This window comes from Salmo salar, chromosome 04 (assembly GCF_965601325.2).
Source record: "Salmo salar chromosome 04, fSalSal1, whole genome shotgun sequence".
Classification (NCBI taxonomy): domain Eukaryota; kingdom Metazoa; phylum Chordata; class Actinopteri; order Salmoniformes; family Salmonidae; genus Salmo; species Salmo salar.
This window is the reverse complement of record NC_138294.1, coordinates 79,282,719-79,299,657: the sequence shown is the minus strand read 5'-3', so window position 1 is coordinate 79,299,657 and position 16,939 is coordinate 79,282,719. Positions and strand designations below refer to the sequence as shown.

Sequence of the window (16,939 nt, the reverse complement as noted above, 5' to 3'; positions counted from 1 at the left end):
CATGGCACATTAAAAGGTAATACATTTGACAATGAAATTAGGTCTTTACTATGAAACACAAGGGGCATCAGACTGGCCTTTGCCTGGGGCCTCCAAATCATTAAGTGCACCGGTGTGTGTAGCTAGCTACCTAGTTTAAATATCAACAGTACTGCCACAGCAGCATAACATTTCATTTAGCCTACATCATCAATATTCGGTCTGGTTGGCTACAGCAAAAAGACCGAGGTTGATCACAATCAGTAAAATAAACTGAGCTAGCTAACTAGCAGATTTATATCAATCAACAGTCAGCTGATAGCCGACCCTCTTTTCCCCGATGACATTCATGTATTTAGGAGGCACTAACTAGCTTGCTTACAATTTGTGATGAGTGTGTTGTTGCAGAAATTGGCATATGATAAAAAATGTAAATGTTTTACTACAGAGGCATTTGGTATGATATGAATTCTGCAAGTAAAAAAATAAATCAAGTAGTGTGGGGGGTGGGGGGTGCCCCGTTTCCCATTTTGAGCACCTGCCCCCTGAAAGGTATATGCACGGCCCTGACTGTGATGCTATCATAGCCTGGTGCCAAATTTGTGGCAATGGTAGCCGGCTAACGCCATGGATGATAAATGACTGATCATGTTTTGGGGGACAAATTTCAATACGACTTAGTCATCTGTGGTAGATATGAGAATATAGCACTAAAGCAAATCCAAGGCATTTATTTTCATAATCATTATTATGGGTGAAAAAAAGCACAGAGGCATACTCAAGATGTTGTTGGTATTTATTTAACACTGTCAGGTACAGTTTGTCTGTTCCAACACAATCATCGGAAGACTACCATTCCTTGTAAAATGCATTTATCTTTTTTCACCAAAGCATTTGTATTAAGAGGGATGTTGAATAGTGTGCAGGACATGTTACCTTCCCTGTTCTTTTTAGGAACAATTGACAGAGGTTTGTCTTAGACATCACAGGTGGGTTAAGTATTGAATTACATTGGTCAAGTAGTATTTTTGCTCTATGTAACAAAAGACAATTCACACCAACTGCACAGACAAAGACAAGTGAGACAAAAAAAAAAAAAAGACTGACGTTTTGTCCCAAATAGCATCCTATTCCCTAAAAAGTAGTGCCCTATATAGGGAACAGTGCCATTTGGAACAAATCCTGGATGTACACAACAGGGTTTTAGAGCCTCAGAGCTACTGCTGCTTAAGTGAAGGACCACGAACCCATAATAATATATCTTAGACACTTCCCTTCTTTGTCAGAGGGTTTACAATGAGAGAACTCTCCAGTACAGAGGAATATATCACCTTCGCCAAGGAATGTTGTGTTCCAGTACCAGTGTTCTGTCGTGTAACAGCCACCTTGTGGACAGAAAGTAAACTGTTTACTAACTCCTGCAAAGCCCTTTTTTGACCAACAGTATCTTATTTTCTCTTATCCTTATAGAAACAAATAAATTAATTAAAGTGTTTACATGATTGTAGTGAAATACAAATGCACAACAGCGCTTTCCCATTTTAACATTTTGCAGACTCTACCTTAAACTTGTTATAGTTTTATTCTAAACTGGGCCCTGTATTCCAAAATAATTTATCTGAAGTGGTCCTGTAAAAGTAGCATATCAACTGTAGCGTGATTTGACCTCATGTGCTGCCTCACCTCAACCATAGCACATCTACTGTAGGGGAAACAAGGTTGTGAGGATAGCTATTTCAATAAAATATTTGTTGTTGCGTTCCATGCCTTCTTATGCCTCAAACTCGAGTCCAAGACCGAGCTTGTGCCCACCAGCATTAATGTTTTTCCCATCCAGGAGAGCAGAGAGGGTCAGCTTAATTCCTGCAGACAGAAAGACAAGGCATCAGCAAGGGGACTTTGGCAGGAGTTACAAGTGACAAGATCAGGGCTCATTGACTGGCTGAGGAGGTCAAGTGACAAGATCAGGGCTCATTGACTGGCTGAGGAGGTCAAGTGCCTACAGTGGTTCGTCCTTTAAAAAGTTGTAGCACAGTGCAGCACAGCTTGCGTGGTGCCGCAGAATTCTACAGCAAATTATTTAAGTGCAAACCACTGGTACCATTAATGCTGTTAGTGCTAGTTTGACCACCAGAGGGCATCTGAGAAGCCATTGATAGCCTTCAATAGTGGCTGTACTAGAGAATGTAAAAGCTTTTTTGTAAGAACATAGTATATGGGACTGATTAAGACATTTTGCTTGATTAAAATGATGGTGTTTCAATTCCAAGAAAACTGAAAAACCCTCTGGGTTTCCATTAGGAGGAAACGGAATATCTGACGCTATACAACGTGACGGTCGGGAGTAGGTTACAGTACTGGGCTATTTAGCTAAAGAATCGCCGTGTCGTGCGGGCACACGGGAGACCGGGGTTCAATTCGCCGATGGGGAACATGCACCACTTTTAACAGCACATTAATCAACACTTTTTCAACCAGCTGTCCATCACTACTGTAAATAAAAACACAGCATCTTGTTTACATTCTTTATTGAAACCACAATGTCACAAATCATTTGTATCTACATTTGAAGTCAGAAGTTTATGTAAACTTAGGTTGGAGTCATTAAAACTCGTTTTTCAACCACTCCACAAATTTCTTGTTAAGAAACTATAGTTTTGGCAAGTCGGTTAGGACATCTAATTTGTGCATGACACAAGTAATTTTTCCAAAGTTATGGCAAAATGGCTTAAGGACAACAATATCAAGGTATTGGAGTGGCCATCACAAAGCCCTGACCTCAATCCTATAGAAAATGTGTGGGCAGAACTGAAAAAGCATGTGTAAGCAAGGAGGCCTAGAATCCTGACTCAGTTACACCAGCTCTGTCAGGAGGAATGGGCCAAAATGCACCCAACTTATTGTGGGAAGCTTGTGGAAGGCTACCCGAAACGTTTGACCCAAGTTAAACAATTTAAAGGCAATGCTACCAAATACTAATTGAGTGTATGTAAACTTCTGACCCACTGGGAATGTGATGAAAGAAATAAAAGCTGAAATAAATCATTCTTTCTTCTATTATTCTGACATTTCACATTCTTAAAATAAATTGGTGATCCTAACTGACCTAAGACAGGGAATTTATACTAGGATTAAATGTCAGGAATTATGAAAAACTGAGTTTAAATGTATTTGGCCAAAGGTGTATGTAAACTTCCGACTTCAACTGTACCTTTCCAATTACTTTTAGAGTTTGGGATTCATTTGATTAATATGGTGTTTCTATTCCAAGAAAAATGAAAAACCCTCTTGCTTTCCATTAGGATGGAACGGAAAATCTGGCGCTGTACAACGTGATGGTCGGGAGTAGGCTACAGTACTGGGCTATTTAGCCAAAGAATCGGCGTGTCGTGCGGGCACACGGGAGACCGGGGTTCAATTCTCCGACAGGGAGGAATGAGTAGGCTGTCCTTGTAAATAAGAATATGTTCTTAACTGACTTGCCTAGTTAAATAAAAGGTTACACTAAGAGCATAACATTTCTACACCATAATTGTAGTCTATCCAATACCCAAACGGAGATTCAGTCAAAATAAAAATTGCATTGATTTATCAAGACCAGTCCCCATGCTTGTTTCAGAGCAGTGCGAACGGTGCTAAAAATAGTTGTAGGCTATTGCTTCAAATCCCATTGCTTCTAACTTCAACACGCTCTTTAAAGAAATAAGAGCTACACTAGTTAGACTCATGTTGCCTACGATAGGCCTACAGTATATCGAAAATTATAACGTGGCTCTCCGCCAATAATTACATAGAGGATTGGAGGATTCTAAATTAAAACCAAAAGCTGCCTCATGGGTCTCCTGGTAGTGGCCGGCACGGGTATCAAACCTGCATCTGTGGCACCGCATTTTGCATTGCGGTGACATAGACAGCTGCGCCACTGGGGAGATCCTATCCAGAAAGTATCAAAATACAGAGAGGTGTTGGTAAAGCTATATTGTCCTGCTAATAGCCCATAATGGGATATTATAATACTGTACATGGTGTCCAGGTCTGGATAGCCTTTAATAAAGAAATGTTTTGGTTATCAGAATGAATGTTTGTACTTATTTATTTTGATCCAAAGCCATGAATGAGTGAGTGACTCATTCATGGTAATGTGTAGGTGATAATATAACGATATTTTGAAGATTATTTCGTTAACAAAAAAAAACAAGTCTATGATTGTAATCTGAATAAAGGCCAAAATAATATTTGTAAAGGCCAAAACATTTATTTCTGGTTTTAGAGGGAGAGAAACGCTGGGCCATTTGTGCGCCTCCCTATGGGACTCCCAATCACAGTCGGATGTGATACATAATAGTGGATACAGCTGGAGAACTGCAAGGAAATCCCATTGTGCACCACTCGGGAGCCATGACCCATATGACCAATATATATTGTCCTGCTAATTACAGGGTTAATAATATCTGTGAGAATATCCAATAATTCAAAATTATTAATAATCGCTTTGTTTAAAAAAAAAATTACTATTTTGGAGATGATTTTGTTTTCAAATAACGTATGAGAGAAAAAGGCCATTCCTGAACATGGGGTGAGACTGTTACTAATTTGTAAATAAAGCCAGTTTGTTACTTAGAATGATTTATTTCTGTTTTTATAGGGAGAGAAACCAAAAACCTACAGTCATCTCATGGGTCTCCCAGTCGAGGCTGGCACGGGTATTGAAACAGCATCTGTAACACAGTTTGCACTGCTATGCAGTGTCTTAGACCGTTGCGCCACTCAGGCGCTGTACAATGTGACCGGTTGGGAGTGGCCTACAGTACTACAGTAAGAGCAAAATAATCCTAACAAAATAAATCCTTAGTGTAACAACAGTTCTATTTAGTAAGTAATACTGAAGTCATGCACAATTACCAGTTTCTATTTAGGTTTATGTCGCCTATTCATTGTCAGTTAGAGACACAGTAGGACCCAAAAGCATAGTCAGTGCTCTAACTCCCCCTAGCGCTAGTCTGGAGCAATGAAGTGGTGATGCAGAGTACTGTACTAAATTACTTATTAGTACCGCAGCATAACCGCAAAACTTTAGTGGAGCAACCACTGTACTGCTGTTCTGTCCTTTCTGCCCTATATACAGCAGAAAGGCGTTTCATCAAGACGTCACTGGCATGGAGGAAAATGGTCAAATAACAGTTTTATAATAAATATAAAAAAATATACTCACCAGGCTTCAGAGTCTGAGTGTATCCCAGGCCAACAAGACTAGAATTGTTCACTTTGGCCTGTGGGAAACAGGAAAGTGGTCATGAAATACCAACATTTAGGATTCAATCAAAAGGTACTTAAATACAACAATGCTTCAAGAAATAATGTTAAACTGATTAGCCTAGCAGCTCTCTCTACGCGTGCCCTGAACATGACCCCAGGCAGAGGTCAAGCCTCAGCCAGTTAGGACTAGCTTGTGGCCTCTTACCGAGAAGGCTGCGTCGGCATCGATCTGGTACTTGGCTGCGATGCCAAAGCGAGTGTTGCTGTTGCCAGCGGTCCAGGCCAGGTTGACTGCTGTCTCCAGCTGGTCGTTCACCTTCTGGTAGATGGACCCGCCAAACTCTGTGCCATCATTTCTGTTATGAAAAACAAGCTTATTCATCACTATGAGGATGATACTTTGAATACAGAAGGCTGTGGGAACTAGCGGGTATGTATGCATAAATATATTGCAACATCCAAATCCATTCCAATAGACATAGCATACCAAGGCCTTGTGCATTTCATTAAAAAAGATACTGCTTTACAGAGTATCCATGATCTATACAAAAACATGAATTATCCATCACATGAATTGCAATCAGACGATCAATGTCACAATCTTAAGTATCAGACCTACAGGTAACTGCCAAAATAATGGAAACACCTGAGTAAATGAGGGCTACAAAGTACATTGAAAGCAGTTGGTTCCACAGAGATGTGGTTTCTGAATTAATCAATTGACATCCCATCATGCTTAGGGTCATGTATAAAAACAAAATGCATGCCATTATTTTGCCTACCATGGCTGTGTCTCCATAGGATGACAATGCCCCCATCCACAGGGCACGAGTGGTCACTGAATGGTTTGATGAGCATGAAAACGATGTAAACCATATGCCATGGCCGTCTCAGTCACCAGATCTCAACCCAATTGAACACTTATGGGAGATTCTGGAGCGGCGCCTGAGACAGCGTTTTCCACGACCATCAACAAAACAGCAAATGATGGAATTTCTTGTGGAAGAATGGTGTTGCATCCCTCTAATAGAGTTCCAGACACTTGTAGAATCTATGCCAAGGAGGATAGAAGCTGTTCTGGCTCGTGGTGGCCCAACGCCCTGTTAAGGCACTTTATATTGGTGTTTCCTTTCTTTTGGCAGTTACCTGTATATATCAAGGATGAGCTGTCAAAGGATTAAAGAGCAACGTCTCAGAGCTAATTGACCTCGTCAAAACAAGTGATCATGACTGGGAGGACAGGTCACAGCAGGAGGTTAGCTTACTATACTATCCTTACTGTCCACCTTCCTATTCTGACAAAGCCCTTTCACAAATCCTATCACCGTGGTATACAGTGGTACTAAAATAACTGCCAGTCTGCATCTGAGGGGGCCAGAAAGAGTGCATAGAGTTGCTATTGTACAGACAAGGTCAGCTCTCAAAGAGCTAGACACAACATTACTCACTAGTGGTTTAAAAGGCTTGGTTGGTTGGAGCATGGTAGGTCTGATAGATAAATATGTGTACGTGACCAATAACATTTGATTTGGTGCTTGCAACACTCAGTTGAGGGTATTACTCCTGAATGAGTCACATAAACAAAATGCTTCATCACTGTAAATCGACCCTAAAGACCATGTTCAGGGTCCTTAAGCACCATCACTGGCTTACTGTCATTGTTGTTAAGGCCGATCACTGGCTTACTGTCATTGTTGTTAAGCCCCACGTTACTGGCTTACTGTCATTGTTGTTGTTGAGCACCCGTCTTACTTCCATTGTTTGCTGAAGCGCGGAGGCCTACCTGAACCACATTTCCGTATCTATTCATTTAATTCCATCTACTTACACATTCGTGTGGAGCTGGAACTCGTCGGTCTTGTAGCCCACAGCAAAGTTGCTCTGGGTGACCCTGTTCTTCCCGGCCTCGAAGGTCATCTGGTAGCCAGCCAGCCAGCCCTCGTAGCCCACCACCGCCACGCCGTGCACTGCCGTCCCGTTGATGTCATAGTCCACATCACACCCCAGGTTGATGTGCTCCCTCTTATAGCCGGTCTTGATCTTACCACTCTTCTTGCTGAAGCAGAGATGTGAGTGATGGCGGAAGGACAACTTGTCAGTGTGAGGTAATACAATGTCAGAATGGCAAGATACATCCAATGACCTATATTGAGCAGGAAATTCCTTTTCATCATGTATTGTGTGATGACTTATTTCAATTCATTAACAATGTGAAACAATTAAATGCTACCTTCACTGAATTAAATTGGATAGTCACTTCTTACCCAGTGTTTGGCGAGAAGGAGGAATCAAACGTAAATTGAAGCCCTTTGGCCAACTGACGGGAGAAAAACAGAGGGGAATGCATTAATGAATCAGAATTAAAGAGTAACTTTCTTCTACTACTCCCTTCTACTGTAGATGTGCTGGGCGGTACCAACTCAAGGCTTACTATAAAAGCAGGTGACAGCGTGCCTTATTTGGCAATGGTCTTGGTAAGTGGAGTGTGCCAATATATTTAGCATGATGCTTCCTTGCCTAAATTCAAGGTTTTTGCTTACCGTTTCATACACATCTATGTGCTTTAACGGAGGAAAAAAAAAGTAGGCTATGAAGATTATACGTTTATATTCGTAGCTACAACCATCGTATCAACGAGTAGATTTTTCCCCCAATTGCTATGACTGATTGGAGGCTCAGTCCACTGAAACACAGTTCACTCATATTTCAATGGCTGGGAGTTCTAATCCACATGTAGCAGATGATTTATTTGTTCATCCTTTATTTACAGTAGTCATCCCGTGCCCACACACTTCTAATTCTGAAAAGTTAAAGCATACCTGTGAAAGGGTTCGCCCTGGTAGTAGTTGTATGTTTTTATACAGTTAATTTGACCGTTAGAAAAAGAGGTACTGCAATAATACTGCAATGTGGGTTGGCTTGAGCCCCTAATCTTAATTGTCAAGGTGATAATTGTATTTTTCTTCCCAACACCACAATAAACACGAGTCCACATTTCAAATATATATTTTTTTGTGCCCCATGAGGGATTCAAATTTATACCGCCAGTGGCAATAGTTGTCAGAAACTCAGTGGCATACCACTGTGAACCAAAGGTCCAGAGCCGTATTTGCTCGTGATGCACATCATTTTATTATCAGAGCATACCACTGGACTTCAGGTAAGTACGCTTTAGCGAGAAAGTGTTGAGATCAGGTACAACTACATTCACCCACCCCCAAAATGTATATTTATGAGCAATTCCCCCTACCCACAACTTCACCTGGATGCATTTTTTTTTAAGGGGTTGGACAAAGGGTGATATTGGGGTTAAGAGTTACCCTTTAAAAAAAGGTCCCAAACAGTCATTCTGATTCCCATATAAAATAGCGTTTTGAATGACTAAAAGATCACCCTTAATATTTGTTTTGGATAGAAATGCTAAAAATTTTAGAAAATACTCTCTCATGACTAACTACCAGGAAGTTTGAAAAAGACAGGCTAAGTGGGCATGGAGCTTATATTGATGAGCTCACCTTGACTAACAACTCTTTGAAACACCTATGTCAAGCAACTTGGACGCAGTGAGCAGTGTTGTAGTAAAATCATCAAGCAAATTTGGTGATACACAAAGCAACTCAAACATCATTGAAATTGTATCAATGGTGTTTTTTTTAATACATTTTTTATACATGTCTCTTGTGATGCGGTTCACAGCAGCACTGCCAGATGTGTTGACATGAATTCTGTGTCAGAGTATTGAATGACCCTTCCCCTTTTGTTCCATGCTGGCTGAAGACCTAGCTAGCCAGTAACTAGCTAACACCAGACACAGATGAAGACCTAGCTAGCCAGTAACTAGCTAACACCAGACACAGATGAAGACCTAGCTAGCCAGTAACTAGCTAACACCAGACACAGATGAAGACCTAGCTAGCCAGTAACTAGCTAACACCAGACACAGATGAAGACCTAGCTAGCCAGTAACTAGCTAACACCAGACACAGATGAAAGGGGAAACATAAGTATCTTTGCCATAGATGAATAGGGAAAACTTTTAATTATATTAGCTGACACCTTACAGTCAAATTTGGGCACCAGTAGAGTAGCTATCTAGCTACATAAACCACACCCCTCTGCAAACACGCCTTCTCTAATGTTGGTTACAAGGCAGTACTTATTTAAATGAGGTATGAGTATCATTTTACCATTGGTGTATTAAAATGAGAGTTAGGGTGATGTCACCTTATCCTCTTAATAATCCCGCCTCCTGAATCGAAGTGTTTGACAAAGGGGAGGGGACCAATAACTTTATGATCAAACTTTATCAATGTAGAAGCAAGTCATTTGTCATACTTTGATGTGGTTTCATCCAATTTCATGAAAAACATTGACTGTTCATGACCTTAAAATGAACTTCTGAGATAGTTGGAAAGAATGATTAAGAAAGCATGGTTGTGTAATGAAAATGTATATTGCTATGAGCATTTCACCACTTAATAGGGTGGCAGGGTGCATAGGGAACTGATACTCCCACACACCAGACTAAACATGTGAAGTTATGTAAATATAGGCCTATGCCTATTGCCATAAAACAGGGGTGGGCAACTCCAGTCCTCGAGGGCCTGATTGGTGTCACACTTCTCCATCCCTAGCAAACACAGCTGATTAATCAAATGTCATTCTAAACTGAAGATCATGATTCGGTGATTATTGGAGTCAGGTGTGTTAGCTGGAGCTGGGGCAAAACTGTAACACCAATCAGGCCCTCGAGGACTGGCATTTCCCACCCCTTACATAAAATATATAATAAATCAATGTGAGTGCTGGTCTTTTTTATATTTTACACTATGGGATTCAGTGGAGGCTGCTGAGGGGCTGCTGAGCGGAGGACGGCTCATAATAATGGCCGGAACGGGGCAAATGGAATGGCATCAAACACCTGTTTGATGCATTTGATACCATTCCACTGATTCCGCTCCAGTCATTACCATGAGCCCGTCCTCCCCAATTAAGATCCCTGTGATGGGATTACTCCTTGGTTTATAGCCCCCTTCTAACAATTGCTGATTGAAGATGAGTAAATCGCACCCTGATCTAAAGAACACCTGATCCTGACCTGGTCCTCCAGAGTGATCTCTGTGCCCAGAGTGTTGTCAGTGTTCCACTTCTCAGTGAAGGTCAGCCCGTGCTCCGCCCACTTGTACTTGGTCTCCAGGGTGCCAGCCACTTTGCTGGTCTCCGTGTTGGCAGAGCCTGTGCTGGTGAACTCCTGGGATCGAAGTCAAACAGAGGTCAAAGGTGAGATGTGATCACGTTATATAGCAGTGAGGATTTGGATGGTTGAGGATCACATGGGCCAAAAATGATCAGTGTGTAGACTGTGTTTGAATGTATTTGAGTATAAATATGTTATAGTTTGTTTTCCTTTGCAGCTAGTGACATAATCTAAAGTGAAGCTGACAATCACAGAGGTCTTTCACAGTTGTCAATGAGCAAGATAACTAGAGGCCCTCTAAGTTGTATGGTGACAGAGGGCTAGATAACTACTTCATTTCTAGCACTCTGAGTCAAGTGCCTCTTTTGGCTCCAAGGGGTAATCGGACCAACTCTGCTGTGGAACTCACCAGTCCATTCTCTGACTTGGTTTTCAAGTCCAGCTTGATGAGACCAAAACCTGAGAGGCATGGAAGAAGATTTAAATCAAACTGTTGTAATTACAAAACATTCTAAGAGTGCTCTTCAAACTGATGATACATTTCTGTTCAGTTAATTATTTTCACTAACATTCCTGGCAATCCGTAAAGACGTGGCTTCTAATTATTTCCATAATACACATGCAGTCTCATGGAGACTTATTTTACCACCTCAAACACATAAACCACTGTTCAATAAAAGCCTCTGTCTGAGAAACACTAGCCTAGAACTACATATATTAAAACTATTACATAACATTGCCTGATTGAGTGAGTGTATTGATTTGATGTGGTTTATACGCTAGAGTACATTGTCATATCAGGCGTCAGCCACGGTTCACAGCCCCAGCTTGCTTCCCATCCCCCTCTCGGAATCAGTGTGCTAGTCCACTGGGCAGTCCCACCCTTGCCTAGGAAAGTACTATGGCTAACCCCAAGTGCTAATCAAGGCCCATTTACCCAGGAATCCTCATAGTACAGCCAGAGCCTCACTGTCTCTGTGCAGCTCTGTGTCTCCCAGTCAATACACTGCCCAAGGACAGCCAGTCTAAACTAGAGGGTTCACCAAATAGATATAAAACTAGGCTAAGCTAAAGTCCATTCCTCATTCTCTGCAGGACAGGAGCAAAGGCTGAGTAGATGGATAGTGAGTAGAAGTACTGCAGTGCTCACCGTATCCCTTGGTGAAGACATCCTTGGCGGACTTGCCAAGGTCAACATAGGTAGGAGGAACGGCCATTATCTGTTTAAAAAAAAATACAAAAATTAATTAGAGCTTTGTGTTTGGCTAAAGCACAAACACCGAGCAATGAGACATATTTCAAAGGATGTATAAATGTGAAACAGCTGTTTGAAAGGACGGGCTGTGGTCTCTCTTGGTTTAGTTCTAAAATATTTGGCACAAGCCAATGACAAAGAACTAGTAGTGTGCTGGGCCTTCAGTGATACACCAAGGAAGGCTGGGGAGAGAAGAGGATGGATGGAGGTCATTGATGGATAGGGTGGGCCGATTGGGGAAGCAGGCAGGCATGCGCACACCCATGCCTGGACGGACTCACCCGTTTGCTCTGACTCGTCAGAAAAATAACACTTGCCGGGATAGAGATTTCACAACAGTCAAAATGAATACACTGGACTGGGCCATCTCAATAATTGACAAGTGATTTCTAAATTGCAGATTAGATGCGTTTTATTATTGGTTTGACGACCACTCCACAAGAACAAGTGGCCAGAGATTTCCATGTTAAATAACATAAGAAAACACCTGCTTGTTGCAGATTACAAAAAGGACGCTGGCAGATTGTTGGGCGGTTTAACGGACAAAGAATAAGCCTAATTCTGGAATTAAAAGCATTTTCAATTGACATTCTCCATTGATCTTGCTTTTTAGTCCAAGACTAGGCTTAAACTGCACACTTATTCTCTACCCATGTGTGCACAATGCTAATTTGCAAATAGAGTATAGCCCAAAGACCTATTTTGTACATCAGCGTGTGTCACATAGCCTACAGCCACAATAACTTCAGGGCTCCCGAGTGGCACCGCGGTCTAAGGCACTGCATCTCAGTGCTAGAGGCGTCACTACAGACACCCTGGTTCAAATCCAGGCTGTATCACAACCGTCCGTGATTGGGAGTCCCATAGGGCGGCGCACAATTGGCCCAGCATCGTCCGGGTTTGGCCGGTGTAGGCAGTCATTGTAAATCAGAATTTGTTCTTAATTGACTTGCCTAGTTAAAGAAATGGTTTAATTAAAAAATAAAAAATAAAAAATAAATGTATCCTTCAAACGCTATTCAAATCACCACACCTTGACAAGGTAAAAATCTGTCGTTCTGCCCCGGAGCAAGGCAGTTAACCCACTATTCCCCGGGCGCCGAAGACGTGGATGTCGATTATGGCATCCCCCCGCACCTCTCAGATTCAGAGGGGTTGGGTTAAATGCAGAAGACACATTTCAGTTGTACAACTGACTAGGTATCCCCCTTTCCCCTTAATCTTTGGTGCAGCAGGTAGCCTATTGTTTAGAGCGTTGGGCCAGTAACCGAAAGGTTGCTGGATTGAATCCCCGAGCTGTCAAAGGTAAAAATGTTGTTCTTCCCCTGAACAAGGCAGTTAACCCACTGTTCCCCGGTCATTGTAAATAAGAATTTGTTCTTAACTGACTTGCCTAGTTAAATAAAAATGTACCTGTGTTCTCCCTGTGGTAAATAAACGCATGATTTAGTGACACCCAACACCAAGCATTACACAACCCTTATTTCATCACACTTTGAAGTTAAATAATACGAGCTTCCACAAGCCAACAAAACTAACTATAATCTCTGGTGACCAACAGGCACTTGCTCAGAGGGGACCACTGGGAAGGGGACAGGAAGTGTCAAGCATTCCAGAACACATACATTACACACATCCCGATCTCTCACACACACACAAATAAGTATTGACACTAGTGATGCACTGATGACATTTTTGGCTGATACCGATATCTGATACTTTCCTTGCCAAGAAAACAGACACCAATACCCGATATCTAAATTTTAGCGGCCTTTTAACTATTTAACTTTACAAAAATGCTTAACACACACACATGGATGCAGCGATCTAAGGCACTGCATCTCAGTGCAAGAGGCGTCACTACAGTCCCTGGTTCGAATCCAAGATGTATCACATCCGGCCATGATTGGGAGTCCCATAGGGCGGGGCACAATTGGAAAAGCGTCGTCTGGGCCGTCATTGTAAATAAGAATGTGTTCTTAACTGACTTGACTAGTTAAATAAAGGTTACACACACCACATTGATCAAAAAGTAATTTTGTTGGCATTTACGTATGTCCCCATAACCAGTAAAACGATAAAAACCTATGGAATGCCGTTTGGGTCTTTGTGTGTCAAAAAAGATGTCAAATAACACTTTTTTATGTGTCAAATAACACTATTTGAAGTGTCAAATAACACGACATAATCTGTTTCAGTAGCTATGGTTAATTAGCTAACTATATAGCTAGGTGTCACCATCTAAAATAACCCTAATTTATAAGGCAGTTTTTATTTGATTAATGGTGGTCGGACCCATCTATGAAGGCAAACCGCAAATTACACTGTTGTGCCCAATTCTTATTGTGGCTAGCTTCACAATACATAACCCGTTCCGGTCGAGCCTCACTAGCCAGATGAAGCTAGCTGGCTGCTTATAACGTTAGCTTTGGGCAACAGGGTTAAGTAACTGGCTAGCTATTTATTTTCATGAACTGAAGTTCAATTTCAATAGGCGAACAACAAGTGACCACCTAGCTAATACTTACAAGGATTCCTAAATCATTGCTAAGAATAATGAAAATGACTGCAGTTTCTACTGGTCATTGTTTTCAGGCTGGTTGTATTGGTGCTAGCTAGGTACCAAGCTAAAGCTAGCTACCCCAGAAGTTGCGGTCAAACAAATGATGCTTTATTACCAACACATCCGTTCTTGCCGGTGTTTGCAGACTTTTTGTACAGCTTTAACAGTGCTACTGTATCTTTTTGACATGCAAAGACCCAAACGGCGTTCCATAGAATGTATGTCGTGAAGCTAATAGCAGTGACGCTATTACTGTGTAACTCCGGTAAAGCAACATCTGAAAAATAGCACACTTGGTAGTGTGTACCGGTGCTCCACCAGTCGGCGAAAGCCAACATCACCCACGACAGAGAACGGTTGATTGTCAAGGCAATTAATTCCATTATCTTGGCTTTAATGGATTTCACATTTGAGTTGTCTCGCTGAAATGTTATTACTCTTTCAAATGACTGCTCGATCCACACAGCAGACATTGTGGGCTAGGTTAGGAATGCTGTGTTGTACATGTAGCTCAACATTTTATGTGGTGTCATTACATCATGCACCTATGTTATGTAGGTCTGCACGGTAGCTTTGACATGGGTTTTTAACATAGGTGTTAAACTAGACATCGGGCCGATACAGATGTTGGCATTTTTAGCTAATAATCGCCCTACTCCGATATGTTCACCGATATAGCGCACATCCCTACAATTTCTCTAAACATTGCTTGTTTTGTCAAACTGAAATGAGCCGAACTATTAGAATTTTAGCAACCAGGAAATGGCAGAGCGATTTCTGCACATTGCACCTTTAAACATACTCTGCCGATTGCTCAGCCTTTGGTCCTTTTGACGTAGTGCGTTCAGATTTCTATCACCTGAAGCATGCAGCAGAACCATGTAAATAAGTGCATGAGCTTGGCTTGTATGCATGCATGCATTTATCATGTGCACATGCTTTGACGTTTATATAAAAGGTGCAATATGCAGAAATCGCTCCACCATTTCCTGGATACAGAAATTCAATTGTGTAGAGAATTATTATACCATCTAAACCGCTGTGAAATATATTTTCAGCTGTTTGAAGTTCATTTACAAAACCGAAAGTAAAAAGAGCAAAAGATGCACTTAACGGGAAGCATAGGAATAGAACAGATCTACGGCTTAGACTAGATTTCAATGAGAAAGACATGATCTAGATTTGTCAATTTGGTCGGGTCACTCAAAAAGTTACATATTGCAGCTTACCTGTGGAATTATTTGTTACATTCCTACCTGAAAAAGGACCAACCGCACGGACAACCGGTAAAGTAAGTTAAAATATAATTTTATTCGACATTCTGGCTTGTAAATTAGAGGTCCTGAGAGAGAACTTTCCTGACTCAAACGCTCATTTCTGCCGACATAGAATTCAACTCAACGTCGGGTTTCCAGGCAACCTGGCTACGTGATGCCTAAGGGGTTATGAAACAAGGTGGCAGAAGCATCACTGCTTGGACATCTTAAGTTTCCTTGATAACTAGCTAGCTTGCTAGCTGCTGGGGTTAGCAATCACTTGGTAGACAACGGGACAATTGCATACCTTGCAGAATCGGTGGTTATAGCTTGCGGTTTTAATCAATTTACAGAGAAATAGTAGCTAAACTCAATAAATCCAAATAATTGTTGGCCACACTTACAGTTGACCTCGAACAGGGTATTAGCTACTTGAGGCCTTGTTCAGTTAGCTAGCTAACATTGCTGCATGCCTATCAGCACCTCTCCTCCTGGGCTGCTTCTGATTTCGCGGTGGATGCACGTGCAGTCTCTTAACATTTAAGCCAAGAGGTCAATGTCCATCACAACAGGGATACAATAGTGCCCCATAATAGGCAACAGTATTACATTTCGACATACCTCTGTCAGTGGTTTCCAATCCTGCCTGAGAAGGATCCTGTCAACTGGACAAAGGGAGGGGTAAGAGGAGGTGCTACAGCGTCACGCAGGCGTGTGAAAAAAGCCTTCACCTCTTGCATTATTTGTGGCGCACGCGCTGTAGAACCCGCCGCCGTTTACAACAGATCTAGGATAATCTCTTCCCACCTCATCACATATCCCCACCATTATGTGCTTATACCCAAAACCGTCCCTAGGCAATGAGTGCATTGCACAGGAGAAGAGCCAGGATTTGTGACATTGAGAGCATCCTAACTGGTTGCATCACTGCCTTTGACCGCACGGCACTACAGAGGATAGTGCGCACGCCCCAGTACATTACTGGGTCCAAGCTTCCTGCCATCCAGGACCTCCAGGCGGTGTCAAAGGAAGGCCCTAAAAATTATCAAAGACTCCAGCCACCCTAGTCATAGACTGTTCTCTCTGCTACGGCAAGCGGTACTGGAGCGCCAAGTCTAGGTCCAAGAGGCTTCTGAACAGCTTCTACCCCCAAGCCATAAGACTACTTAACATCTAATCAAATGGCTACCCAGGCTATACCCTCACTATTGTTATTTTACTGCTGCTCTTTAATTATTTGTTACTTTGTTACTTATTTTTCTTTACGTATTTTTCTGAAAACTGCATTGTTGGTTAAGGGTTTGTAAGTACAAGCATTTCACTGTAAGGTCTGCACCTGTTGTATTCGGTGCATGTGACAAATACATTTTGATTTGATTTTAAGCACTCATCTCAGTCGACCTATGTAGGGCATTAGCTGCATCCATCCCCAG

General features: G+C 41.8%; 1 protein-coding gene across 2 annotated transcripts; it reads right to left on the bottom strand.

Moving 5' to 3' along the window:
- Window positions 1-757: 757 nt before the first annotated feature.
- LOC106603817 (non-selective voltage-gated ion channel VDAC1) lies at window positions 758-16,244 on the bottom strand. Of its 2 annotated transcripts, none has more exons than XM_014197981.3 (9): window positions 16,128-16,244; window positions 11,583-11,652; window positions 10,842-10,891; window positions 10,334-10,486; window positions 7,500-7,552; window positions 7,064-7,291; window positions 5,441-5,591; window positions 5,192-5,249; window positions 758-1,842 (listed from the first exon to the last, which is right to left on the bottom strand). In XM_014197981.3, exons 2-9 carry the CDS (start codon window positions 11,647-11,649, stop codon window positions 1,751-1,753), a joined length of 852 nt encoding a protein of 283 aa, XP_014053456.1. In that variant the 5' UTR covers window positions 11,650-11,652; window positions 16,128-16,244; the 3' UTR covers window positions 758-1,750. The 2 variants fall into 2 exon arrangements, with proteins under 2 accessions (XP_014053456.1, XP_014053457.1); XM_014197982.3 differs by lacking the exon at window positions 16,128-16,244 and adding an exon at window positions 15,911-16,054 and having other exon boundaries at window positions 1,265-1,842.
- Between the last annotated feature and the right edge of the window lie 695 nt (window positions 16,245-16,939).